The sequence below is a fragment of the Plectropomus leopardus genome, chromosome 13 (assembly GCF_026936395.1).
Source record: "Plectropomus leopardus strain MGB_pleo_1.0 chromosome 13, ASM2693639v1, whole genome shotgun sequence".
Taxonomy (NCBI): Eukaryota; Metazoa; Chordata; class Actinopteri; order Perciformes; family Serranidae; genus Plectropomus; species Plectropomus leopardus.
Window position 1 is genome coordinate 19,072,482 of NC_142188.1, and position 25,830 is coordinate 19,098,311.

At 38.6% G+C, this 25,830-nt stretch overlaps 3 protein-coding genes across 4 annotated transcripts; 1 reads left to right on the forward strand and 2 right to left on the reverse strand.

Moving 5' to 3' along the window:
• Positions 1–272: 272 nt before the first annotated feature.
• On the reverse strand, positions 273–3,813 carry znf511 (zinc finger protein 511). Of its 2 annotated transcripts, XM_088086800.1 has the most exons (7): positions 3,541–3,813; positions 3,359–3,432; positions 1,692–1,893; positions 1,406–1,530; positions 965–1,010; positions 768–889; positions 273–474 (listed from the first exon to the last, which is right to left on the reverse strand). In XM_088086800.1, the coding sequence occupies exons 1-7, from the start codon at positions 3,709–3,711 to the stop codon at positions 402–404; spliced, it is 813 nt and encodes a 270-aa protein (XP_087942926.1). In that variant the 5' UTR covers positions 3,712–3,813; the 3' UTR covers positions 273–401. The 2 variants fall into 2 exon arrangements, with proteins under 2 accessions (XP_087942926.1, XP_042358130.1); XM_042502196.2 differs by having other exon boundaries at positions 768–1,010; positions 3,541–3,811.
• A 2,538-nt stretch (positions 3,814–6,351) lies between these two features.
• LOC148187697 (ubiquitin carboxyl-terminal hydrolase 37-like) lies at positions 6,352–8,263 on the reverse strand. Its single transcript, XM_088086884.1, is given in 8 exon segments — positions 6,352–6,357; positions 6,553–6,710; positions 6,898–6,958; positions 7,080–7,188; positions 7,367–7,440; positions 7,683–7,785; positions 7,900–8,051; positions 8,150–8,263. Coding segments are annotated over 8 exon segments (777 nt in total).
• Positions 8,264–13,001: 4,738 nt separating this feature from the next.
• adam8a (ADAM metallopeptidase domain 8a) lies at positions 13,002–25,785 on the forward strand. Its single transcript, XM_042502776.2, has 25 exons — positions 13,002–13,156; positions 13,316–13,425; positions 13,525–13,598; positions 13,753–13,831; positions 15,329–15,405; positions 15,821–16,049; positions 17,261–17,338; positions 17,486–17,554; positions 18,244–18,413; positions 18,516–18,597; positions 18,705–18,847; positions 19,180–19,357; positions 19,449–19,538; positions 19,710–19,905; positions 20,000–20,081; positions 20,175–20,355; positions 20,441–20,527; positions 21,767–21,851; positions 22,158–22,269; positions 22,375–22,573; positions 23,460–23,507; positions 23,618–23,668; positions 23,767–23,817; positions 23,921–23,995; positions 24,257–25,785. The coding sequence occupies exons 1-25, from the start codon at positions 13,111–13,113 to the stop codon at positions 24,299–24,301; spliced, it is 2,637 nt and encodes an 878-aa protein (XP_042358710.2). The 5' UTR covers positions 13,002–13,110; the 3' UTR covers positions 24,302–25,785.
• The last annotated feature ends 45 nt before the right edge of the window (positions 25,786–25,830 follow it).

Here is a 25,830-nt window from a genome sequence, read left to right on the forward strand (position 1 = left end):
ATGTTAAAGAGCTCTTAAAGTCCAGTTTCATTACTAAATGTAAATAAAAGTCATCAGCTATTTTTGCAAACACTCAAAATGCTAAACATGACTGGTACTCACATCGGTCATCAGTGTATTTTATATCTGATGGGTAAAAAGGTGTTTTGTACGATTATTAAAATCTATTATGTAAATTCTGACATCTGTCTTATTTTTCTTTCAAAAATACACATATCACTTGTTTTTTAAGTCTTGCCTTGAGTTGCACACAGTTCACCTGAACGAATGTCTCGGCCCATCACATTTTTATTTCAAACATTTATTTTAAGTCATGGACATATATGGCATTTTTAATATCTCTTTACAAGACAGGAATATAAAGTTATTCATGTTAAAGGACTGAAAACAGAATTCTGGCTTTATTTCCTTCTTCCCCGCCCCCCTCTGAAGCCTCTTACGGAGCCGTGACCGAAGCACACAGTTGTGGGGACCCTAATGGACAAAAACCCGGCTGTTGTTTAGTTTCTTAGATTGTTTATCTTTTAAATATGACAAACTGTAGTAAATATTACCAAGATATGAACCCACATGCATTTTAATTTTGTAATGTTGCACATAAATGAAAGAAAGAACCCTTCCTACAGTTTGATTAACCCCAAATCAACTATGCAATTGTAAATTGTAAATTCCCAGAGTTAACCTTAGAACATCTAAATAAATCAGAAATGGTTGACTTAGTCTCCTTTGGTTCAGAATTGAACTGTTTAACGTGTTTAAAGACTAACCTGTAGGAGTATCGTGGTTTTTGTGGCTCTGTGCTTGGATTCCCCGCGCTGTGAGCAGTAGAGGCCAACTTTTCCATGCGAACAGCTTCCTCCTCAGACACATGCGTCTCCATGGATTCTCCCTGCTCATGTTGGTCAGACAGCGCATCACACATAACTTCACACACACCCTCTGACTCACACACATCGTCCACTACCTCCATAGCTGCGTCTTTCTGCTGCTGTCTCTTCGTCTGCCGGGTTCTGTTAACAAAGACATGATATTAGAAATACATTTAACTGGTATTTAATGAAAGTATAATGACTGAACACTAGTTTAAGCCTTTGTATTGTTTTTTGGGCTCAGGTACAAAAATAAATATTTAAAGCAATTTCCACTGTAGCTGAGCTTTTAAACGAAATATCACTAAAGGTTACACAATGGTTTTAATGCAGCAGTAAAGAAACTCTCACTCTGTAACTTTAATTGTGTTCACAGGAGAATAAAATAGTGCATCAACTTTGCAAACATTTCAATTCAGAGGCTTAAATCCTGTTTACTATAACAAACACGGACTCCACTAGATTGAAAACGTGCTTGGAGAATTATTGATACTGAGGTTTTGCTACCATCTAGTGGATAAAACGTGCAGTCTCACCCTCTGTCCTTCTTGGTTTTGTCAAATCTGAAGTCTGGAGGATACTTGTGAATTCTTATCAGGTGATCCTTTCTGTGTTTACTCGTCCTGAACTTCAGTCCACAGCCCTCCACCAAACACTGGTACTGAGACATGGAAATGAACCACCGGGGGAAAACTATCAAGACTCAATAGTCATCATCAAAGCATGTTTAACATATTGGGCTTTATTTACAGCTTTGTGCTTCAAACTTAACAGCAAGACAACAGAGACGAGGAAAGGACACAACTTCAGACTCTGCCTTACCATATCTTGCTTCTCGGCGAGGATAGTGAAGAGGGAGTCGTGCCACTCCTGAATGTGAATGTCCAGGAGCCGGGCACTTGGCAGGGAGCGCCGGCAGGAGCAGCACACGTGTCTGTGAAGAGAGTTGTAGTGGTGCTCGTACTCCTCCAAAGTGCTGAAGACTGCACTGCAGCCAGAAATGTGACAGGCAAACTCGGACACACTGAGAAAAGATGAGAGGAGGATGATTGTGACTGACAGCCTGACACACACTGAAATTACAAACGGCTACAGGTAAAGATGAAAGAATCCACACCTGCTGACTAAGGAATATCTTTACTGGGGTCTATTTTATGTTTGGTGGTTTATTTGCTCTATACTGATCAAATATGGACTAACAGACCATTTGCCACACATTTTAATGGTAATATTCAAAGACGAATGTAGAAAGCACAGAGATATCAATTTATCAACAAACAATTGTCCCAAAAAATCAAATAACAATACATCCATTAGATATGTCTGTGTTTTGAGGTGTGTGGATGTCATATTTATTAATTTAAGAAAACAAGCATTCCATTCTTCTTTTTTAAGCAAATGAATCACTTAAATCTGTAAAATAGTAACAAACACTGTACAGAAATTAGTCAAAATGATTCAGGTGTGATATGCTGCTCAAACACTACAATATTTCTTTACTCGCTACCTCGATAGCAACAACAAAATGCTTACTTTTTTTTTGGCATTTCTGCCTTTATTAGATAGGAGAGGAAACTGCTAGTGTGAAAGGGGGAGAGAAAGGGGGATAACATGCAGCAAAGGGCCACAAGCCGGAGTCAAACTCGCAGCCGCTGCGGCAAGGACACTGCCTTCATATGTGGGGCGCCTGCTTTATCCACTGAGCCACCCGACGCCCCTATGATGATTCAAATTAATTTTGATGTAAAATCCAGATTAGGTAAGGACTGTTCTTGATTGATACATATACACAAATAAGCATATTTCACAGTTTCAAGCTGTGATAAATATTGTAATTTTGGAGATTTTTATCAAAAAACATACCTTTTAAACCCTCTTGCAATTAAAAATGAATTATTCCCTCCCCAGTGCTTAAAAAACAATTTTCAGTGCCTCGCCCATTTTGCATCACCGCCTCCTCTCTCAAAATAAACCAAAACCAACAGAAGTCGATACTGTGGTAACACCTGTGGTTAAAGGCGTCTGCGGTACTTTTTAAATGAAATTGTTTCACAGAATTAAAACATTTTAATAAGGTAAGATAAATGTATCACGCTAGCTAAAGCTAACTGTTGTGTTGTTGTATTTGTGTTAGTTGTTGTTAGTGTGCATGTTTTTGCATGATTTTTTTTTTGTTTGTTTGTTTATTTGGATTTTGTACTTTTTACAGATTTCTTGCTAACCTCTGGGTCACTCCTTTTGTTGCTCATTTCCTTCTTCCCGTATTTTTGAATAAAATAAAGACAATTTACTCAGGTCTCAAAGAACTAAAATCATTTGTTTGTGTTTACATCTATTCTGAGTCAGTAATTTTATGAAAGCCTGTCTGTAAGCCTATTGTATTCAGCGTTTTAAGCAAATAACAGCCCGGGAAGATTTACGGTAATTCTGTACCATGACCACACAGCATTAATAAGGTCACAAAAGCTAAATTAGCTCCGTTTCCATACCTGAGTGTCGGTTTGTCTTCAGCCTCTGAGATGTAGAGGTCCTGCAGGTACATGTGTCTGAGAATGTCCCCATCCTGGACACAACATCCACATGCAGTATGTTATGCTAAACAAATGTTACATCATTTTAGATTATGTTATATTAAGCGTTGTCCAGGCACATGTCCTTATTGCTGTGTCACCTCGAAGAGCTCGTGGTCCTTGTGCAGGTGTATGAGCTGCGGGCTGAAGCTAAACGGGTTTCCCTCCTGGTCTCCGCTCCGCCTCGGCTCCTGTGTGTCCCCTGTCGTTATGTCTTCCTCGCAGCTTAAATGTCCCTCTGTCAGGAGCTGGAGCAGCTCTGGCTGCAGCATCGTTCACAGGTTTTCATGTAAAGAAGTCAAACTGCCGCGCAGAGGTTTGTTTTGATGTTAGCTGTCGCGAAATGACTACGTCACGACGTCAGCGTTGTTTTTGTGCGTTGCTGACGCCTGTTGGCTGGTCGCGTTATTACGACTTCATGTGTTGATAGTTGTTGTTTTCCACCTGAGGTTGTTTTGGCGCAGTGTTGATCCCATACACTGTATATAAATAAATGCCTGTTAATTTGCGACGGTGCAGTGTTTGACTTTTACTTTTTTACGTTTATTTGTTATTTCTACTTCACTGTTTAATAATATTCATAGGCTATATTTCTGTATTTTTACAGTAAATATACTGCACACTGTGTGAATTTCAGTTTTCTTGTGCAGCTATCAGTCATGTATACATACAGTGTAAGAAAACGGTGTATATAGATTTCATAGTTTATATTACTTTATTTTTCATTTGATGTCATTTGTATTTTTTAATATTTCTATCATTTTTAATCATGATGTGGGAATTATTGTTTTATTTGATCTGATCAAATCTAATCTAATTTAATCTTATCTTACAGCAAAACAGAAAATGTCTTTATCCTGCCGCTGAATTTTTGTCCAGTTTTTCATCTTATATATAATTAAATATCCACACAAAATATTATGGTATCTATACAGTAATTAAATAAGGAAGTACAAGAATATTTTATATCAAATCTAAATGTCTCCAAAGTTTTTACAGGAAACTGCTTGACTACATTAAGAGAAAATTTGTCCCCAGCTAGCAAAACTTTCTGCCAGCTTTTCTCTGCTAGTGAGGTCAATTTGGGAACTCCCCAACCTCCTCTGTGTTAAACAAACACCCTATCTAAATACACTCCTGCAGTATCTTGTGAATTTATGACCTTTCCTTCACTCAGAGGTTTTGTTTTCCTTGTCAGGTCTAGTAATGTTAGCAAGGGTGAATATTGTTCTACCTTAAGACTACCCTTCTTGATTTTTTTTAACACATATCTCCAAGGCTCTATAATTCTTTATTGTTTGTTTTGTCTTTTCTTCTTGTGGATGTGAAATCTTCCCAATAGTATATATATAAAAGGTACCACCTTTTTTATTCTGTTATGTCAACTCATGATGTAGAAAACATGGCCTTGTTCAGGATGCCCACTGAGTTACCAGATCATTGTAGGACTGTACCACTGCTTCATTGTAGATTTTGAATTTACATGGATTGTTTGGTTGCAAACACTCACAGACAAAGTGTTGAACTCAGTTTTTGTGTGTCACCTGACATTCAAAGATTGTGATGAAGATCTTTCAAACATGACTGCGGTCCAAAACCCAGTCAGTGTTTTATCTGTGACTTAAATTTAGTCAACATGCAAAGTAGCTTTAACTGAATAAATGCTTAAAAGCTCAGATCAAATTAAGCAAGCAGAAACACATTTACTACACTGTGAAAAACCCTTATTGTAGGCAGTTAGGATGCTTATTGCTTGGTATGATTCAAAACAATTTTATTTATATTGCACCAAATCATGGCACTTTTCATGTAGAGCAGATCTAGCACCATACCCTTTAATTTCATTAACAGAGATCCAAGAATTCCTCCGTAAGCAAACACTTGGCGATGGCGGCGAGGAAGAACTTCCTTTAATCGGTCAGAAACCGCGAAAAGAACGAGGCTCTAAGAGAGAGAGGGAGACAGAGAGAGAGAGAGAAACACAACAACAGTACAAAAATACCTACGACTAATTATATGAATACCAGAAATATGTCAAAAACAAATACTATATTGAGTAGTACAGTACAGTACAGTACAGTACATGGTAGTATGTATAAATAATAATAATAGTAGGAGTAATAATTCTAATAAACAATAATAATAGTAATAATATCAATATGTATAATATTAGAAATATGACTAATAATAACAGCAGCAGTGGACGTGAAGCAGGACCACTGCAGCAGAAGTAACAGAGATCCATGGGAACCTGCGAAATAAAAAAGGAAAAAGACTCGACCGGGAAGAAGCCAAGTTAGTAAAACGCATTAATGAAACATGAATGTGTGCAGCAGGAGAGGAGGAGAGAGCAGCTCACTGCATCATGGGAAACATTTCAGTGGTAAAGCAGAAGCTATAATCATTTTTAATGGCTGATCAATAGATAACCTAATAAATAACCTTAGTTTTCTGAAATGTGCCTTTTAAAGCTGTTTCTTTGCAGTCTGCATGTTCTTAACAATTCATATTGATGCAACTATAGACTCATATTAATACTGACAAGATAAAATACAACCAATCAAAATCAATTTCGAATTGCAATTATTTATTTAAATGTAGTTGAATAGTAAACTGAAGTTTTTTAAGGTTTATTCTCAGTTTACTATCTTCCCCAGAGAGCAAGCCACATCACTATTCAACATCCAAGTTGAATTTATAGTTTTGTGATTTTTGGCGACAGTGGCAAGGAAAAACTCCCTCTGAGAGGAAGAAGCCTTGGGAGGAACCCGGCTCTCTGGGGGGCCCATCCTCCTGTGGGCTCAGGTGCCTGATGATACTCCTGAATGGTCTCATCGCCCATCAACTGGACGTGGTCTTATTGTCCATCCACTAGACGCACCCTGGCGATGAGTGTCAAAAGTTCTAACCATCTAGTCCTGAGAAAAGGAACACATTTATAATAAGTACGGCGTTGATGGATTTCTAAATCCTTCTTTTCAACTGTAATCAGTCTGAAGTGTTATCAGAGGAAATTTAAAAAAACATCAGTGTTTGTGTTGTGTCTCTGTCTCTTCCACATCATTTCCAGGATGTGTGTCACTTCAGTGAATGTCACTGTGTTTTCCACTTACGTGTCTTTGGTAGAACAGGATGTAGGAGGTTTTCTCCCGCAGGTTACACACACAGTCACTGCTAGTTTCTGTGACCTGTGCATCGTTGTAAGTGAACCAGCGGTCAGTTGGGTCCTCCTGTCCCACGTCTGGATCCACCCCATCACAGATGTAGTGTCCTAACAGGAGAGGAAACATTGTTGAATGGACTGTCTTAAAACTCAGTGGACGTTTTGCAGGTTAACTGACGTCATCCATTATGTAGTTTATATCAAAGTAAGGAAAGAGTAATATTTGTGTCTGACTTTTGCAGTGAAATTAAAAGCTGTGTTCAGTGTTCAGTAAGTAATCCACTGATTATCTTACCACTTCCTGCTGTCGAGCCGATGTGATTGATGATGCTGACTAGGCTGAAACAGGCACCATCCTGAGAGGAAACACAGTTAAGCAGAGTTAGTGCACACAGTCCAAACATTTACAGTCTGCAGCTTTTGTTTGCTATCAGGTTGTTAGGTTATCAGTATATCAGGTCATTTAGGTTTACTTACCTGGTTGGACGACACTACCAGATCTCTGAGGAGGGTCACCGGGTCGTGGACCTTTGTAAGCTGGAAGGACGGAGTGTACCTGAAGCGCTTCAGGTGCAAGACCAGCACTCTGCAGACGGGAGGAAAAGAACATGAGCACGAGGTGTTCAAGGGAAAAAAACTCTATTTTCTATATTAAACATTTTATAACCATTCATATAACACTGGGCACTCTACAGTGCCAAGTTTAATACCATCACTGAGCACTGGTCAGTTTGGTTATTTGGGATGGGTTTGGTGTCACTTACCTTGGCAGAGTGACAAATGAGGATCGCTGGCTTGATGTGGTGGCGCCGCACTCACAGTTATACTCTAACTCCGTCTCCTGTAAAACAGCACAAGAACAAAATGCTTTCAGAATCACAAGCACTTCATTGATCCCCGGGGCGAAAAGTGTCACTTCGGTACTGGATTTACATGCATGACAGCAAAACTACGACGTAACCATACAGACGGACACAAGCAGTGGCGCTGGGACAGAAATGTGCCAGCGTCTTCTACATCATGTGATGACATCGTGTCAGTCAGTTGTAATGTAAATGAATGAGGACAAGTGTTTCTTACCATCAGGTAATCCTGGAGCATCTGCTCCACACTTCCACCTCCAGGTACCAGGTCCAGGGAGAGGTTCGTAAACTCCTCCTCTCTGGTGGATCCTGCATAGCAGCTACACATTAAAAAGACAATACGGTTAGAATACAGCTGCACACTTCGTTGAAATGTTGGTAAAAAATACAAATGTGTGTGTGTGTGTGTGATGTGTTTAACTGTGTCCTCGTACTTTTTGCAGGTCCTGGTGTTTGCCATTTTAAACACCATGTGTTCCTCCACTGGACAGCAGTATGACTGGCCCATTCCGGCCGCCATCGTCTGAAGCTGTGGCCTCAAACACCTCATCTGCTCCAGCACGCAGGTGAGGAACTCGTGTGCATCCTGCAGATAAAAACACAAACATGCATGTTTAATATCATAGCACTAAGTATAACTAGGTGATGAAACATCAAACCTTTCAAACCTGGAAACCAGATTACTTACCTTCTGGCTCCGATCCGGAACTCTGGAGACCAAATCGCCCTCTTGAATGCGTCCAGGAGGCGGATTTTGTGTTTGGCATTGCTGGAACGGTGAGAACATTTTATGTCCATAAAGGATCTGGAGAGGGGATAAAAGGGGTTAGAGCCATGTTTCCAGATTATAGAGCCAGATTTTGGAACTGAGAGTGTAATTTGAGGATAAAATGAGACATTGAGTTCGTACCTCACAAGTTCAGCTTCAGGTAGAGATCTCCAGACCTGCTCCTGAGAGCTGATGGCTCTAACGAAGTCCTCTAATGTCAGAAGACTCTGCAGGCAGGAGTTCATATAGCAGATCTGGGCCGGGTTGGGGAACCTGACAAACAAACATAACAAGACAAACACGAGTGAATACCATCAGTTCTTTAATGACATGTTGTGAAGCTAGAGCTCATTTCTTGCTCTTTTCTTTTTTACTTTTCTTTGATTTGATGTGTGCGTTTGTGTGTGTGTGTGTGTGTGTGTGTGTGTGTGTGTGTGTGTGTGTGTGTGTGGGTTGGTGCAGGTGTACTCACCCTAAACATCTGATCTGCTGCAGTCTGGTCTTAGCGGGGAAGACGACATCTTTGTCTAACCCCAGCAGTCGTTCCTCTTCTTTGGTCAGGCCCGTGAACTCCGTCACCATGTCCTGGTGAGGGGTGGAGGGCCTCTGACCTTTTGGAACAGGTGAGACATAATGTGTTGTCTGTTGAAGGAAACAAATACTCTGGTGAAATCATGTGAAGACAAACTCATGAAATAAATGTAAATAAATAAATATCTTGTTCATGCTTATTGCTGAATTTTGTGACAAACATACATACCTTGCAACAACGCCAAAACCGAGGCTTCTTAGCCTTCTTTGACTTGGTGTTTGGCTTGGTGTCATTTTGTGTGGTAACAACACTGGTGAGAAAAAGAAACGTGTAATTGTGACTGCAGAGAAAACGTGTAGAAATAAATCAGTCCCTATGCACTGTCTATTAAAGAGCAAATACAGTGTTGTATTAACAGCAGAAGGAAAAAATAATTCCCAAATCTCGTAAAATTCTCTAAGGCACTGAATGTGCAGGCAAATAAAGGTACTGTAAAAATAAAGAAATGTGTCTTACCTTTGGTTTTTCTTCTGGAGGTGGAAACAAAAACAAACAGTTAGAATAAAGTACATCAAATATCTTTAACGACATTTATAAATTAGAATTCCTGAAAATGACTAAAATTATTTTTCATCTGATGCCTTGAAACATTCAGTCAAACATACTTTGAGATGACCGAAGAGTCGATACCACCGTGGTGTCCCCTTATCAATGTTGTTGGTGACAGCAGGAGCGTCGGGGACAGAGACACTGTTGATAAAGACAAACACAGATGGTTATTCTCTCGTGTCTGCGTGCTCAGAAGATCATAATCATTTACAGGGATTATTTTAAAGAATTAATCGCTCTCTAGTCAGTTAATTCTGCAATAAGTGAGTAAAACTTAAATCTTAAGACTCTCTTGAGCCCAAGACAAATCGAAAATCTTCAAATGTAAATTTTGCAGCGATGATGCCGGTCTTTCAGGCATCTGATTAACATTGCATGGGAACAACACAATTATTTTTACTGTCAACATTGTTTCAATAGTATTTTATAGAACTGAGACCAACTTTATTTCGTAAATTGTATGACTGACTGTATTATCCAACAATTTCTTGTTATTCTTTGCTCAGTATTTCGATTAAAATGCATTAATGATGATCTTAAATAATTTGAAAGAAATCTGTTTGTCATGTTCAGTAATCTTAAGGCTCACTGGCTTATAGGACTAATAAACACACATTGGGTGTTACTACCCGCTTTGCCATCCACAATACTGCTTTAGAGTTATCGCTGAAAAATTTAAGACTGAGTCACTAATCATGTCTGACAGGAGACAGGTCCAGGACAGCTGTCCAGTCTCAGGTCTACAGCTCTTAGTACAGAAAGGCTTGTGTCTCTTGACACTGGGCACAAACAAATGATTTTCTCAAAGCAATTTGTGTAAAAACTAAGGGAAGCTAATCAACCTGACCATGGAGATGAAGAAATAGTCAGGATAAGACTGTAGTAACTGTTATAAATGTCCTCACCTTCTCTGAGAGCCGAGTGTCTGTTGGTTCTCATTTGCCCCCACATCAACAACGGATACTGATCCCTGTACAAAGTAAAAAATAAATAAAATTTAGATAAAATTCAATGCTAACATAATCTATTTACACAAATTATATAGTCAGGTTTAACATAAAATATCTCACTGTAAACTGAGATTTTGAAATGAGATCACATTACATTAACAGATGAGTAATTTCATCAAGTTAAATAGACTGAGAAAACAAACCTTTCCACAACAAAAGGAAAACAAACGAGGCATGTTTGAAAATGGTTGAAAACTTGTCTTGAAGAGAAAATAGTCTGAGACGGTCAGTTAAATGCTGCTATCATCGACGTTTGATCAAGAAATATGGTCAGATTCAGAACTACCCTTAAATTCTACAGTTCCATCCTAGAATGTTAGGATGACATCATACCTAGTGCACTAGAATTAAAAAAAAAACAAACTTAAAGGGCTCTGATCATAACTAATGACTAAATATGGATTGTGTGTGTGTGTGTGTGTGTGCGTGCATGCGTGCGTGCGCGCTGGAAAACTAATAACAAAAGTAGATTGCATACTTGTTCTTTAAAATAGCTGACTTTGTATCACAAATTACAGTTATAACCTGCTGCATTGGTCATTTCAATAAAAAATCTAAATTAACTAAATACATTTACAAATCATCATTATTTATGTATTTATCACATAGAAATAATACATTTTAGGCCTACAATTCCAGTGAAATGGGATCCCACCAGCTTCCTTTAATATGCACTGGGAGTTATTTATTTATTTATTCATTCATTCATTCATGTGCCTCTTCACACATCTTTGGCTGGTGCTTTTTAAATGCCCATGATGATTGCAAATGGTTTTGTTAATCCATGCATTCATCCCAAATGCATTTTGAATCAAATTATTAGGCTACTATTATTACTATTTTTGTTGTTGTTGTTGTTGTTGCTCCCCATTTGATGGTTAAAGTAGATCTAATATGTCAGCAGTGCCTAAACACGATGTAAACAATGTAAATCGTGCCATCACCAGTTAGGCTAGCTACAACTGACGCCAATGGACAAAAATAAGTTGGCTACTTCAAGGCGACTGCGGGCAAACACTGGTTTAAAGTGAACAACTTATTTATTAAAGAAATTAAAGGAAAAAGAATGAAAACCACTGAATCAAAACGCTTCAGTTAGCATGCTCAGTCAAGTTACCCCACATGCTAACAGCTAGCTTACGTTAACAAGAGGTAGAAATCGTTAACATGTTTGCTTTAGGCTACTGTCTGCTAGTTCAGTGAAACAAAATAAATGTAAAATGTGTTCACTCCAGTAAGTGAACCAAACCTTACGTGAAAGTCTGTCCTCTGCCTCAGACAGCGCAGTCCCCCAGTCACATGGAAATGAATAGGAAAGTGTAGGAAAAAAAGTCCTGTACACTTATGCAGGTACTGTCAGAGGTGGAATGTAACTAAGTGCATTTACTCAAGTACTGTAGCCTAGTGAATTACAATTTTAGGCACTTATACTTGACTTGAGTATTATCATTTTTATGATAGTTCCTGCTTCTCCTCCACTACATCTCATGCAAAATATCACACCTTTTACTCCACTAAAGTTGGTATTGTGCATAACAATAAACTGTCCTACAGGATTTATTTATTTATTTGTACACTAAAAAAAAGACATCTGTTGTGTTTGCATTAAAAAACTGGCAACAATTTTGCAGAACAAGCCCTACATTTTAAGGTTAAAAACTATTGTAATGCAACTGTAAAATTGTAGTAATTGATATATAATATCATATTTTAAACTGTGAAATTTACACTGTGTGTTTGGAAGGCAAAAATTAACTTCTGCAGTTCAATCACAAGGCACCTTATGTGGACAAATCCTCAAATTAAATGAATAATTGAAAATGTACACATTGAAAATTATTTTCTTTTAAATTCAAATTGCTGTTATGGGCAGGTAAAATAACTTTTTTTCAATGTCCTAATTATGTCAAAAACATTTTGCTATTTATTTTTAGCGTGAACATCAATAGGAAAGTTCAAGTTTTATGAAACATTTGAATGTGAATATTGTAAAATCCATTCATAGGCTACGGATTTGTGAAATATAGCCTACTATGGTTTCTCTCTGTGAAAGAAAAATATTAAAAATGTGCATTACAGTTTTCCTGTGTAAATTCTACAAAGAAATATCATTATTTCAGCATATTTCAGCACCACATCAACTCTGCGATTTTACCAGAAGATGGCGACAAAAGCCATGAAGGGGCTTTGCTGTTTCTGCTGTGAGCTCACGTGGAGGACTATTTGATATATTGGGCACTGGGCGTTTTATAATAATAGGGAGGTTCCTATAATATAGTACTAGGCTATTAATCTTTCCAGCATTTTTTCTATGTGCAGCTGTACTACTTCTGTGGCAATCTGCTTTTTATTTTTTATAGAAATGCGTGTGAGACCTGTGAGTGATAAAATGTATGAGAGAGAAAATCAACAACTTCATTACGGTGGAGGGAAAGTTAAGGGAAGAGCCGGCTTTCTTTTTTTGCAATAAAGTGCCAACTTTGCTCGATTTTTAAGCGAGTTTTATCACGGCGTTTTTTATTTCTCTTAATGTTGGCACCTCAAAAAAAATCATTTTTTGTAACGAAAAAACTTTGTAAGGGCTTTGGGTTGTGACTCATGTGGTTCGCCAACCTCAAATGGTAATTTTCAGGATATTACACAGCACAGAGGGGCGGAGAGCTGAAGAGCCTATTTCCCTCAGACTGCCAAGCACACAATGACAGAGTCCGTCCGGTAGAGCAACATGCCATATTCTGGATATTGTATATGGATTTTTCTCTCCTCATGGGGTACGACTCTTTTTCTTTTTATTTCTTTCTTTCTTTCTTTCTTTCTTTCCTTTTTTTTTCTTTCTTTCTTTCTTTCTTTTTTTCTTTCTTTCTTTCTTTCTTTCTTTCTTTGTCTTACTTTTTTTTCTTTTTGTCTTTTATCATCCCTGATACTTGTAGGAATAATTGCGGGCACTGTGAGGACTCTACCTCATGTGAAGAAGTACCAAACAGTGATACCCCAGAAGCTGAAGGACTCATCTCACATTAATGATGCTGCTACACATCAGGTAACACTCCACTGCACCGATTTATCACTCTCTTTAAAAATCATCTACAGCTTTTTGAAAAGAGCATTAAAGTGTCTTCTGCTGTGTGTTTGTGTGTAGACATACCCAGATGTACTCCAGTACTCTTTGACAATCGCAGGGCAAAACTACACACTGCACCTGGAAAAGAACAAGTGAGAAAAATGGTTTTAGTTTTTTTTTTTTTTTTGTGTGTGTGTGTGTGTGTGTGTGTGTGTGTTTCTGACTGTAACGTCTCAACACATACTGTACTCTCTGTCTCGATGAGTCAATATTATTGACATATTTAAAAAACTATGTTCATTTCAGAGATCTTGTCGGCAAAAACTTCTCTGTGACACATTATTCTCATCAAGGCTCCCAAGTCACAACTACTCCAGATCTGAGGGTATGTAGCTTTGTATTTTTTCACTGTTGTGTCATTAACAATAATATAATTCCTATTGCATTATAATGAGATAGATGCCTGTGTTATAAACATTTACATTGTAAGCCTTAATTGTAAGATCACAGAATATTGTAGCCTGATAATTAGACTGCATTTCCATTTTGTTTCATTTCGGGGGGGTTTTTTTAATTACTGTACAAATCAGAGATGTGGGCGATTCAGAGGTCTGGAACCAGCATAGTATGATTGTAGAAAAGATTTGTCTAACTGTACTTGAGTAAATGAATTAGGCACAGGATGTCCTGTGTCACCTGCCCTCCCACTTCCAATGCTTTTGTTACATTTAGCTCTCCTGTGTTTGGTCTTTCTGCTTCTTTTGTAAAATGCTGGTGTGAATATTTTATCATCAGTCTAAAATCAGAGTCACAACTCTGACCAGTTAAATGAAAGAAATAGGGATTGTAAAATGCAGATCTTCTTGCATGTATGGACAGTGATCACTTACTTTGGTAAAAGTGACTAATGGAGGCAGTTTTAAAACTGGTTCAGTGTTGAGCAAGAGCACCGCTGCCGACGGTGGAGAAACAGGCTACAATGTAACCACTCGGGGCATTTGTGCACCATTAATTTACATTCACTAAAAGTGACACATGTATTATCATCAAATTTTACTTAAAGTACCAAACATAAAAGTACTCATTATGCACACTGGGTCATTTCAGAAAATTTTTATTGAGTTATAATTATTGATGCAATACATTTTAACTACTTTATGTTCTGCTGGGCAGTGCAATATATAATATTTAATTTATTAGATGATTAGATTTGCTATTATTATGAATCTGAGAGGTAACTTAAGTCTTAAATAAATGCAGCGTATTAAAAGTACAATTTTTGCCTCTGAGATGTATTGGAGTAGAAGTAGCCCTACAAAGTAGCAGAAAATTGAAATACTTGAGTTAAATAAAAAGAATGTAAAAAAAAAAAGTTAAGTATCGTACTTAACTTAATGTATTTAGCTACTTTCCACCCCTGCTTAAGGTTACAGTATTTCCAAAAATACAACAGGTTTTATATTCTTACCAGTCAAGTTTTTTTAAGGTTGTACAACACAATCAACAAGTCACACAAAAGTAATTAAATTCACCTAGGTTAATTTATTCTGCTGATCAGTCATCTTCATCGTTGTCATCTGCAAACGTCATGTTACAGAAATTGCATGCAATACTTACTTAGAACGTCTGATTTCAATATCAGCTGTTTCTCAATCACTGAGTTCCTCCTTATGAGAGGTGACACCACCCACTGCAATCTGTGAATCAAATGTGGAACAGGAATTGACATATAAGGTTAAAATTTCATCTGACCATGACACATCCAGTAAAATACCATCTTCTGCACTTTAGAGCATTTTTTTGCACTGTGTTTAAGAATCAAACTAATTGTAGGTGGAAATCTCCCCTTTGAGTCTGTGATGAATAATGGGTGTCTGTTCAGGTTCACTGCTACTACCATGGGCACATTGTGGGAGTGGAGGACTCGTCTGCCAGCGTGGGACTGTGCTCAGGAATAAAGTGAGTAATATTGGATGTCAAATCTGTTTCATCCTGTATCTCTAATTACAAAAAGTTATTGTTTCTCAGATTGCCAGATTTAATTAAGCCTGTGATGATTTGAGACTGCGGGTCTCCCGCTGTGACTCATGACCCATGTGTCCAATCCAAAGAGAGGATCAGTCCCTCAGCATCCATTTGCTCCATCACGAAGACCATTAAGACTGCATGTAGCTCTGCGTCTGAAAATCTGTAACCCAATCAACAAAGGCTGCTTTCTGTCTGCTGTAAAAGACATGTCTGTTATTTGTGGAAACTTAAATGTATGGTAAACAAATGCAGGTCTTATAATCAGCTAAACTGTGATTTGTTTGAGAGTTAGATATCTTAAAATGTTTTCCTGTGTCCACTCTGAAATTCTTGTGTTGCACTTCAGGGGGTTTGTGAGTCTCCAGGACGATATGTACCTGATTGAACCCCTGTCCGGCGGCCAGGGACAGCAGGAAGACAGACCGAGCTCCTTGGCTCACAGCGATGAGGGTCTTCATGCAGTTTACAATTACAAACACCTGAGGAGGAAGAGGAGCTCCTGTTCCCATGGAAACACAACCACTTTCTATGATCACGGAGCTCGTCCGTCTGGACTGTTCCAGCTCGGCAGCCTGGTAAAGACACGCAGCGTGTGGACACATACAGAAATACACCAGGGTTAGCGAGCCTGCAGCTGATATCCAATACTTTGTGCTACATTTCACAATTTTATGCAACAAAAAACAAGAACAGGAATATGCAGAAGATACACAGTTCTTTCATTATAGTTCTGAATCTGCATCAAATGTATGCTAAAAAAAACCCCACACACGTAATCCTTGATATCTAAATAAAATCTAACAATATGAGAGATAAACAGAGAAAAGGAGTTAATATCATTTGATCATTACAGTTTTTGTTGCACTTAACATGTGCATTCAGTTCAGTAAGTCAAATTAATATTAAACAAAAGGGAACATGGACAGGACACCAAGGAAATGTCAAAGAGAGACATAATAGATGTTAATATTTTTGGAAATTATTCTCGGGTGTGACTATGTGCAAAGATATTGCATATTTTAATAGATAAAGTCATACTTTTGCATCAGACTAATTTCAAAAAATGATCCCCACTCTAAAAACATTTGAAACTATGAAACACTAAAACTTTATTTAATAATATCAAATATCATTAATCTATAGTTTTATTTTTTCTCTTGCACTCTGATTAGCTGTTTTTGCTTTTTTTCACAGTTTCTATCATATTTTATTCTGTTTCGGGTATTTTATTCTATTTTATTCACTGTACTTTTATTTGTTGGATACTATTTAATAATGTTGCTGTTGTTTCGTGCTTTTACTTTTTCCTGCGGGTAACACTTCATTTGGACAGTCCACCTTCAGCAGCTTATTAGTTGAGATTAAGAATTTTGACTGTTTCACTTTATTCTGTTGATATTTAACAGATTACAGATTATTTGTGGCAATTCATGAAGTTTTCTCCAAATAATAAAAGTTGAATTATTCACTCAACCTGCAATAGCTGAAGTTCAACTAAATTATTCTGAGAACATGTGGTGAATTGTCAAGAATATTTTATAGCTAAACATCTACAGACAAAGTGAAACACTTGAATTGTTGAATGTCAGCTAATAAGCTGCTGAAAAGTTGCAAATACTCTATGAACTTTCTGTAGGCCGACTGTCCAAATAAAGTGTTACTTTTCCTCATAAAGCACTTAACTGTAACACTGTTTATACTACATAAAATTTGTGTCTTGTATCACACATTCACGTGCACACACTTTTAGTATTACTAACATCCTCTGTTTTTTGGTGTTATTTAGAAAAGCAGAGCTCAGACCAAAGACCGCACAGGAAAACCCAAGACAGTGGAGTTGGTTGTGGTGGTCGACAACACAGAGGTTTGATTCCCTATTCTCTTTTCTCTGACTCAGTCTGCTGCAGATGTAGCCTATTACTCATTGATGATACAGTCTTTCCTTAATTATCTTTTATGTCTTAAATGTTGAGTGATTTTATTACTAATTCAAACAATGATTTCTTTTTAGTATAAGAAGTTTGGTAAGAGGAAGACAATAGAGGCCAGAGCGCTTGAAATCGCAAACCACGTGGACAAGGTCTGTTTGTTTCTATCAATCAATTCAGATTATTTAACCCTGTAATGTTTTTGCCCAGCAACAAACAAACTAAGCCAGGACTGTAAAATAAATTCATACAAAAGTTTAAACAAGTGTGAAAGCTTCATTTTGCATATTTGTATGCAATTTCTCCTATGGGCTGATAAAGTATTCAATCTAATTTTACCAGTAATTTAGTAATTTATTGTATCTTCATTGGCGGCAGATAAGACTTCAAACATTTTGCTCACAATGCAACAAACCAGCGTGTTCGCCACTTCATCAGCCTTCATTTTCATTGTGGATTTAATACAAGAAATCTGTCCCGTTACTATCTGTTCTAAATTATCTGGAATCTGACCAATAAAAAAGGAAGGGAAAGTTCTCTCACTGTGAAAATCTAACTTTAACTGTGAATCTTCACACCTAAGCTGATATGTTTCACACATATCACACACTCCTCTTTGCATACTCTGAAAGAGAAAGGCCAGCAGGAGTGCCTCAAAAGACAGCTCTAGACCCAACAGAGATTTCCTGTGACAGCATTTAAGACGAGGCCTTCGCTTCTGTGATTTGGAGTATTACGTGTTTGACTCCTTCACATTCAGAAAATACGATTTGAACTATTTACTTGACACCTCAGTTAAAGGTTAATTGCTACTATGTGCTAATGTGCTGCTCTGTTTCAGCTGTATCGCCCTGTCGGTGTCCGTGTCATGCTGGTTGGTCTGGATATCTGGTCGTACAAAGATCAGATACAGGTCAGCACCAACCCTGAGCTCACTCTCGGTCGCTTCCTGGAGTGGCGTCAGCGGAACCTGCTGCCGAGGACCAAACACGACAACGCACAGTTCATTACGTAAGCTGTTTAAACTCCAAACTAAAAAGATGATGTGATGATCAAGAGGATGTGCTGAGCTGTTAGAGCTGGTATCTAAGCATTTCCCTCTTCCTCTCTCAGAGGTGTGGATTTTGATGGGTCCACTGTCGGCTTGGCCAATACCAATGCAATGTGCACGTCTAACTCTGGAGCTGTCAATGAGGTAAAATCACATTTGTGCATGAGAATATAAAAATGAAAGGAAGAATGTGATTTTAGTGATATTAATCACATTTTTCTCTTTTCCACTTTTGTTTGCTGTACACACAGGACCATAACACTAACGCAATAGGAGTGGCCTCTACTATTGCACATGAAATGGGTCACAACCTGGGCTTGACCCATGACTCAGAGAACTGCGTCTGCGGCACCTTAACATCCAAAAGAGGCTGCATCATGGCTGAGAGTGTCGGGTAATCTCAGTTTCTCACTCGCACATTAACCCTTTGAAACCTAGAGTAACACCACTTTTCTTTGTGCTGCTTTTAGAAGTCTTTCACACATATTTAAACCTTTGAACCTTTTCTTACTTTCTTTCCCTAATTTTCAGGAAATTTTCTTGTACTTCTTAAAAATTTCTTGCTAATTTTTGGGTCATTTCTGCTACGGTTGCGCATTGTCTTCTTACCATGTTTTTTTTTTTTTTTTTTTTAAGGAAACCAGCAAATTCACTCAGGTTTTAGTCTGCACAAAAATCTTCAATCCAAAGTAATATATCTTTTTAATTGTTACTTTCTTCTTCTAGCATTGTGTATCCAGAGCTGTTCAGCAGCTGCAGTCAGCAGCAGCTCAGCAGGTTCTTGGAGGAGGTCAACCCGGCCTGTCTGCTGGATACTCCCTCTACTGATCGCATCTATGGAGGGCCAGTGTGTGGAAATGCCTTCCTGGAGCCTGGGGAAGAGTGTGACTGTGGCACTGCAGAGGTTTGTGCACGCCATGTTCACACACATAAGCACACAACTTAAAGACCCCATGAAGATTGTACTATTTCGCACCCTTCTTTCTGTCTCACAGGAGTGCAAGAATCCCTGCTGCAATGCTACTACATGCAAACTGAATGCAGGAGCCGAGTGCGCAGAGGGACAGTGCTGCCACAACTGCAAAGTAAGTAATTCTCACTATGTTCTCTCTGCTGCAGATGAGTGAAGTCACACTGGTACTAACTGTGTTACCATATAGCTAGACACTGTCTGACTCCGCCGTCTGGCTTGGTTATGTGTGAGTGTTATTTCAGTAGTCGGTACATCGCCATCTGTGTCTCTCTCCACTCTACAGCTGAAAGCGACAGGCAGCGTCTGCCGACTAAAGACAGGAGACTGTGACCTGACAGAATACTGCACTGGCTTCTCTGCCTCCTGTCCGACGGACGCCTACACCCAGAATGGCCTGGCCTGCAACCGTGGAAAGGGATACTGCTACAACGGACAGTGTCCTTCACGGCAGGAACACTGCAAAAGACTTTGGGGACCAGGTAAAACACCAGAGAGCTACAGTTAGATGTTCTTCGATTCAGATACCTCAAGACTCTTAACTTCTGCAGCTCTCTTTCTTATGATCCTGTTTAGATGCTGAACTGGCTCCAGAAGCTTGTTTCTCACAGCACGGAAACTGCAGAAAGACTTTGTTTGGCCAGAGATGCTCAAATAGGTATGTAATCAAAAGCCAAAACAGCACTAAAATAGTGTAACAGTCTAGTATTGTTGGTTTTGTGGATCATTGCTTTGTTGTTTTTGGTTACAGAGAACAATCCTGTGGGACGCTTTTCTGCTCGGGAGGCTGGGAGTTTCCAGTGACATCCAGGAAGTCTTTCTACAGAGTAGGAGGTGGAGACATATGCAATGAGGCAACTATGAACCCTGAAGATAACTACCCTGCAGATCTTGGTATGGTACCAACTGGTACCAAGTGTGGCTATAACATGGTAAGAGAACGGCTTCCTGTTAGCAGTTAGCATTAATAAAACCTCTGTGGACTCTAAATCTATGAACTGTGTTGATGTCTTTTAGGTGTGCTACAATCAACGGTGTCAAGACATCAGAAACATAAAAGTGTACGGAACAAATGACTGCTCTGCCAAATGCAACAACCACGGGGTGAGAACTCTGATAACCTTTGGAGTGCTGTTTAGCCATGTTTACTAGGGTTGTGTACTGCAAAAATTTGGTGATACGATGTATCAGGATACAAGTGTTATGATTCAAAATATTATGTTTTTTTGCAATGCTGTAAGCAAGGTGTTACATTTAGATTTCATCATTGGAACCAGCAGTGTGCCCTTTACGAATCTGACTTTTTCATAGGCCAGCTTTCTATGTGTTTATGCTAGCGATGTGGATGGATTACTTAAACTGCCTACTGGGCGCAGGCTCAGGAGCCCAAGGCGTCCAGGGCCCTCCCTGGCTGTCATCTGCAGAATGTTACTCAAATGAATGCGTTGAAACAGAGTTTTTTTTTCGCCTTTGAGCCGGCAATAGAGGTAGTAACTGTGCTGAATCAAGGTCTGTGTAAAAGGGACAGCTGGCAGGACAGGTGTGACGTTTTCACAGCGTTCAGGAGATTTAGACAGGAGATTGTAGCAGTTAGCAGCTAACTCAATGATGAAAAACAGTGGCTATAAAAGTCCACAAATTAGTAAAACAATGAAATTCGGGTGCTCTTTACCCTCTAGGCAGAGGGCAAGATCAGCAGCCATATAACCGGGATGCTTAATGATTATTGCATGTTATGCCATTGTTATTGTTTAGAAAGAGCTGTCAACACAATATGTTATATGTTACACCAGAGGCCAAAACTGTTGTGTTCAAACCCACCCCACCTCTTTCACTTCCATGATGACAGCATGCTGTCTAAAATTACACAGTAGAGCAGCATGATGCTGCTGTTATTTGGCTCTGTTTAAAAATGGCATAGGGGACGTACAGCAGGAACCTTGTAGTGGTTCTAATGTATGATTTCTGTGTAAAAAGGGCTAAATTAACTACACTACAAACCACTACAAAGTCTGTGTCTTGCTCCTATGTAGGAGAGGTGGTGGGGCCTCTGTGCCCAGTGGCCCATTGTCTCAATATCCACCCATGACTAGAGATATGTTGTTAGATTAGATTTGAAGAGTCAAAAGGATAGATTAAAACACTGCTATCTCATGTCCAGGGATTTAAAAACAACACAAAATGAATGACTGCCACAAATCTTTGCAAGTTAGCTATAACTTTTTAAAAAATTGATACAGAATTGATATATTATCACAAAACATAATATTGTAATCCTTAAGGGTATCAATGTTTTCTTACACCCTTGATAACTGAACTGAATGTGTATTTAATCTCTGGCAGGTTTGTAACCATGAGAGTAAGTGTCACTGTGACCCCGGCTGGGCGCCACCTTTCTGCAGCGTGGAGCATTCAGAACTCCCTGAAGGTACTGTACAATTTTTAATATGCTTGAACTTGGCCAGCCACATGTGGCTGTTTGTTCTGTTCCCCTTCTGCTCTTCACCAAGATTTAATACTTGAAATAGATTTCTCATGGACTCTCAAACAACAGAGCTCTGTTCTGATGAACACTGACTTAATGTAATTCCCCAGTCAGTCGAGACAAATGCAGTAATGATGTTACAGTGCATTCTGTTTCCTGAGTGGGTGACGTACTCTGTTACGCGCTCATACTTGAGCAATATAAGGGAATATTGTCATAATCAATGTGTGTGTTTGTTTGTGTGTGCAGCGGCAGGTCCGGTGGTGTTTATTGTGTCACTGGTGGTTGGCTTACTGCTGCTGTCTGTCCTGGTTATCGGGAGTTTGATGTGTTGCATCAAAAAAAGGCGACCTGCAAAAAGGTGAGGAAAATATTCTTCTCATTCAGTCACTGTTAGATCACTGTGAACATTCACTGTCTATCTCATCCATCTCTAACTCGAGCTTCTCCGTGTGTTTCTCCATAGATGCTTCCAATCTACCTCAGGACAAACCAACCCGTTGTTTCGGTCAAGCAGTTCACGAGGCAGCCCTCGTCTCAGCTCCACACACATCAGCCAGCCGACATTTGTGGAGTCTTCAGCCACTCAAGCCTGTAAACCTCTGTCTTCTGCTGCTGCCAGACCAAATACTGGAGCACCGAGGCCCAGCAGAGCAGCTCCAGAGGTGAGCCTCAATTTTAAACTAACAGCTTCAGAAGCAGTGTAGTGACACACTAAAGCTGTAGGTTTACGCTTTTTCTACACAAGACACAATATTTGTGTTAATGGCAAATGTAGTTTGCACCTGAAACCATTTGTGGTGATTAGTTTTGGGTGACTGGCCCGAATTTGATGCCACAGAAAACAGCAAACGTGCACCTGCTGAGGTGTGCCTGACAGCAGAGGTACCAATTCATTGTTTTGCAAGTCAGTAGTAATCTCAAGTCCCGAGTTAAGACAGAAAAGTCCCAAGTCCTAAACTTTGAGTTTAGAGTCATAATTTGTTCCTCACCAAATGTAACTTTCATTTTAAAATCTGTATTTATTTCTTGAATCAATTTTTCTGGAAGATGTGTCATCTCTTTCTGTAATTTTCTTACTTGCGCATTGTGCATACTGTAATTCATTTTGTTGACCACCAAGTACTTTTTGTTTTCACAAACCAAATGATTTTTGGTAGAAGTTTTTTGCAACTGGCATTCAGTCACATTACGTTAGTTATGCAGGGTTTTCTACAAGTAACTTCACTAGATGCTGCTGGATTGGTTCATAGCAGATCTGGGGAATTAAGTGTTCACTTACTGGGAATAAACAGTGTTAACATTAGTTGATTTAGGTAGGCTAATGAAAATAAATGAACTGAACTGCAAGTCTTTTTTGATTTGGCAAGTCAAGAATAAAATCATCAAATTTGTGACTCAAGTCCAAGTCATGTGGCTCATGTACTGTTCTAAATCATAAAAAGGCGGCTATTGTAATGAAGCTTAAGAAACCAGAAATGATTATGGATTTTTTAAAGAAAGACTAATCAAGCTTTTGCCTTTACTCATCTGTGTTTTTGTCCCTTACAGCCACCTAAGAAGTTCTCAGCTCTTCCACAGCCATCAAGGATTGCAGAGGTAATCTACTGTTTTGTCTTTAATTAAATGTATCTTTATTTATAGTGTTGTGGTCTTTGTTGTTTGTATGTCTACTTTAACCTAACCAGTGAATTAATGTTTTTCTTTAGGTTGTTAGGCCATTCTTGCCACCAGTTTCAAGCAAGCCAGTCTACACTGAGGTAAAAATTGTTAATAAATGTTTTGTTTTTAAGGACACTAATAGTAAATTCTTGTGTTCATGGTTTGAATTTGTCTCTTTTTTTTCTTTTTTTTTCAGAAAAAGCCTCAACCTCCATCCAGACCTCTGCCACCACTTTCAACAAAACCAGTAAATGACATAAAATCATTTTACCTGCAGTTTTCATATTTTTGCATTTATATATTTAACTGTTCTTGTCTTTACTTGACATGTGATCATCTGCTCTTTTAAGAAGCCAAAACCTCCGATGCCCCCAGTGAAGCCAAAGCCCTCTGCAGTCCGCTCTCCGCTGCCACACACTCAGCTGGTATGTATGCGTGTTGAACTTCCCCAAATCCAACAAATCCTGGCAGTTAGTTTTCAGACATTCCTAATGTTATTCAAGGCATTCACGTTTATAAAGACGTCTGTGGTTTTGGACATTGTCCCAACATAGCCATGTAATGAACAAGCAGTGGCTCGGTGTTAGTGAGTTAGTGAGCACATAAACTTCCCCAGCCGCCGCTGAATACCGTAACTAAGAGAGCTCATCAGTAGTGTGTTTGTTAACGGTTCTTGTTTTTTCTAGCTTGCGGGCAGAGCAGCCCTGATGCCCCCGAGCAGGCCCAGATGACAGAGGAATAATTCAGCCTGTAAACACTGAGATCCTCTAACAGAGGACACTGTCCCACCTAAGAAGGACCAAGAAATCCTCTCTGGAGACGCCTGTTTGTTTTAAAGTGGAAACAAACTCCACCAAGGGATCAGCAACAATAAGTGACAGAGCTTTACAGTCACTTATGCTCTCCCTGAGGATTACCGCCGTCTGTGTCTTGCTTATATAAGCCTTCAGTATGTTGACGACAACCTGAAGCCGTGATTGACAGACTCAACTTCTGTGCTTTATAATTGACAAATGGTGATGCTGCCATGATCATGTTTTTATTTCTTTTTAAGGGAAATGTCTCTCTGCCTTGATCCTTGGATATGTGAAGACTTTAAAAGGCAACTGCACTATCGATGCTGTAACTGTTTTACTAAATGTTACGATTCCCTCACATGGGTTTTGGTACTGCTTTTCTAAGAAATAGTGTTGTTAAGGGATTTTAAAACGTGGCACCAACGTGGGCACTTTACAGATTGTTTGAATTAAGGACATAACAGTTTGGACTTTTTTGTACTAACCTAGGTATGCTTGACTTTGTGAGACTGAATCATTGCGTGCTGCTGTTTTGTTTTGTGTGTTGATTTGATAGGCGGTCAATGTACTTTTCAGTCTTTGAATTTTTCTTTCAGAAACAAAAGCGAGAAAACGAAAACCAAATAGTTTACTTAGTTTATTTCAAAATCCAAAACTGAAAAAATAAGCCATTTTTAGTTTTTCAGGGTCACAAATGGAAAAGAATAGAGAAATAGAAATGCCACTTAATATCCTTCTTCTCCTGTTTGAAAAAAAACAAAAAAAAAAACAAAATCAGTTGGTTTTTTTTTCATTGTCTGAAACTGGAAGTTTTCCTGAGGGAAAAACACTGTTCAATGCATGGGTGCCAAAATCAAATAATTAGCTCCGTGCATTTGTAGCATGAGTAGTCAAAGGTTTTTCTGCAAAGTTTGTCAGGAGATTCTGCACCTTAAATGGAAGATATTTTATTTTTTTGGAAAAGAGAAAAAGAAAATTTGCACACCTGAAAAGGTGCTAATTTTTTTTAGGAGAAAAGGAAAATTAAGGGGCATATCTATTCTGCATGTTTCAATTCTGACGCTGAAAACTAAAAATGGGTTGTTTTTTGTTGTGATCTCTGTTATTTTTTTTAACGATTTTGAAATGAAAATCAAATTACTGTTTTTTTCACTTCTTTTTATGAAAGGAAAAATAAAAGACCAAAAAAGCACACTAACCAAAGGCCCACATGTTGATTGTAATTGTTAAAGAGATTTTATATTATATATCCTATGCAGCAGACCTTCACTCATGATTGTGGTCTTTCCTTACAATGAGGGTTCTGCCTTGATTTGTCCTGCAAACTTTGAACTGAAAATCCATTTGAACCCTTCCTATTTATTAACTTTTTGTCTGTAAAACGGAGCTTACAATAAAAGAGAATCACCACAATCAGATTTTCTGTCATGTTTTTTCTGGGGTATTTTTCTCCGTCTTTATAA

Bases quoted from the DNA above. Each gene is read 5' to 3' on its own strand.
- znf511 (XM_042502196.2), bottom strand. From the start codon at position 3,711: ATGCTGCAGCCAGAGCTGCTCCAGCTCCTGACAGAGGGACATTTAAGC. The intron at 1,894-3,358 runs GTATGGAAACGG...ATCTTTTCTCAG, and splicing joins GAAGACAAACCGACACTCAG to TGTGTCCGAGTTTGCCTGTC. The intron at 1,531-1,691 runs GTAAGGCAGAGT...TCCATGTCTCAG, and splicing joins TCGCCGAGAAGCAAGATATG to TACCAGTGTTTGGTGGAGGG.
- adam8a (XM_042502776.2), top strand. From the start codon at position 13,111: ATGCCATATTCTGGATATTGTATATGGATTTTTCTCTCCTCATGGG. The intron at 13,426-13,524 runs GTAACACTCCAC...GTTTGTGTGTAG, and splicing joins ATGATGCTGCTACACATCAG to ACATACCCAGATGTACTCCA. The intron at 19,906-19,999 runs GTAAAACACCAG...GATCCTGTTTAG, and splicing joins CAAAAGACTTTGGGGACCAG to ATGCTGAACTGGCTCCAGAA.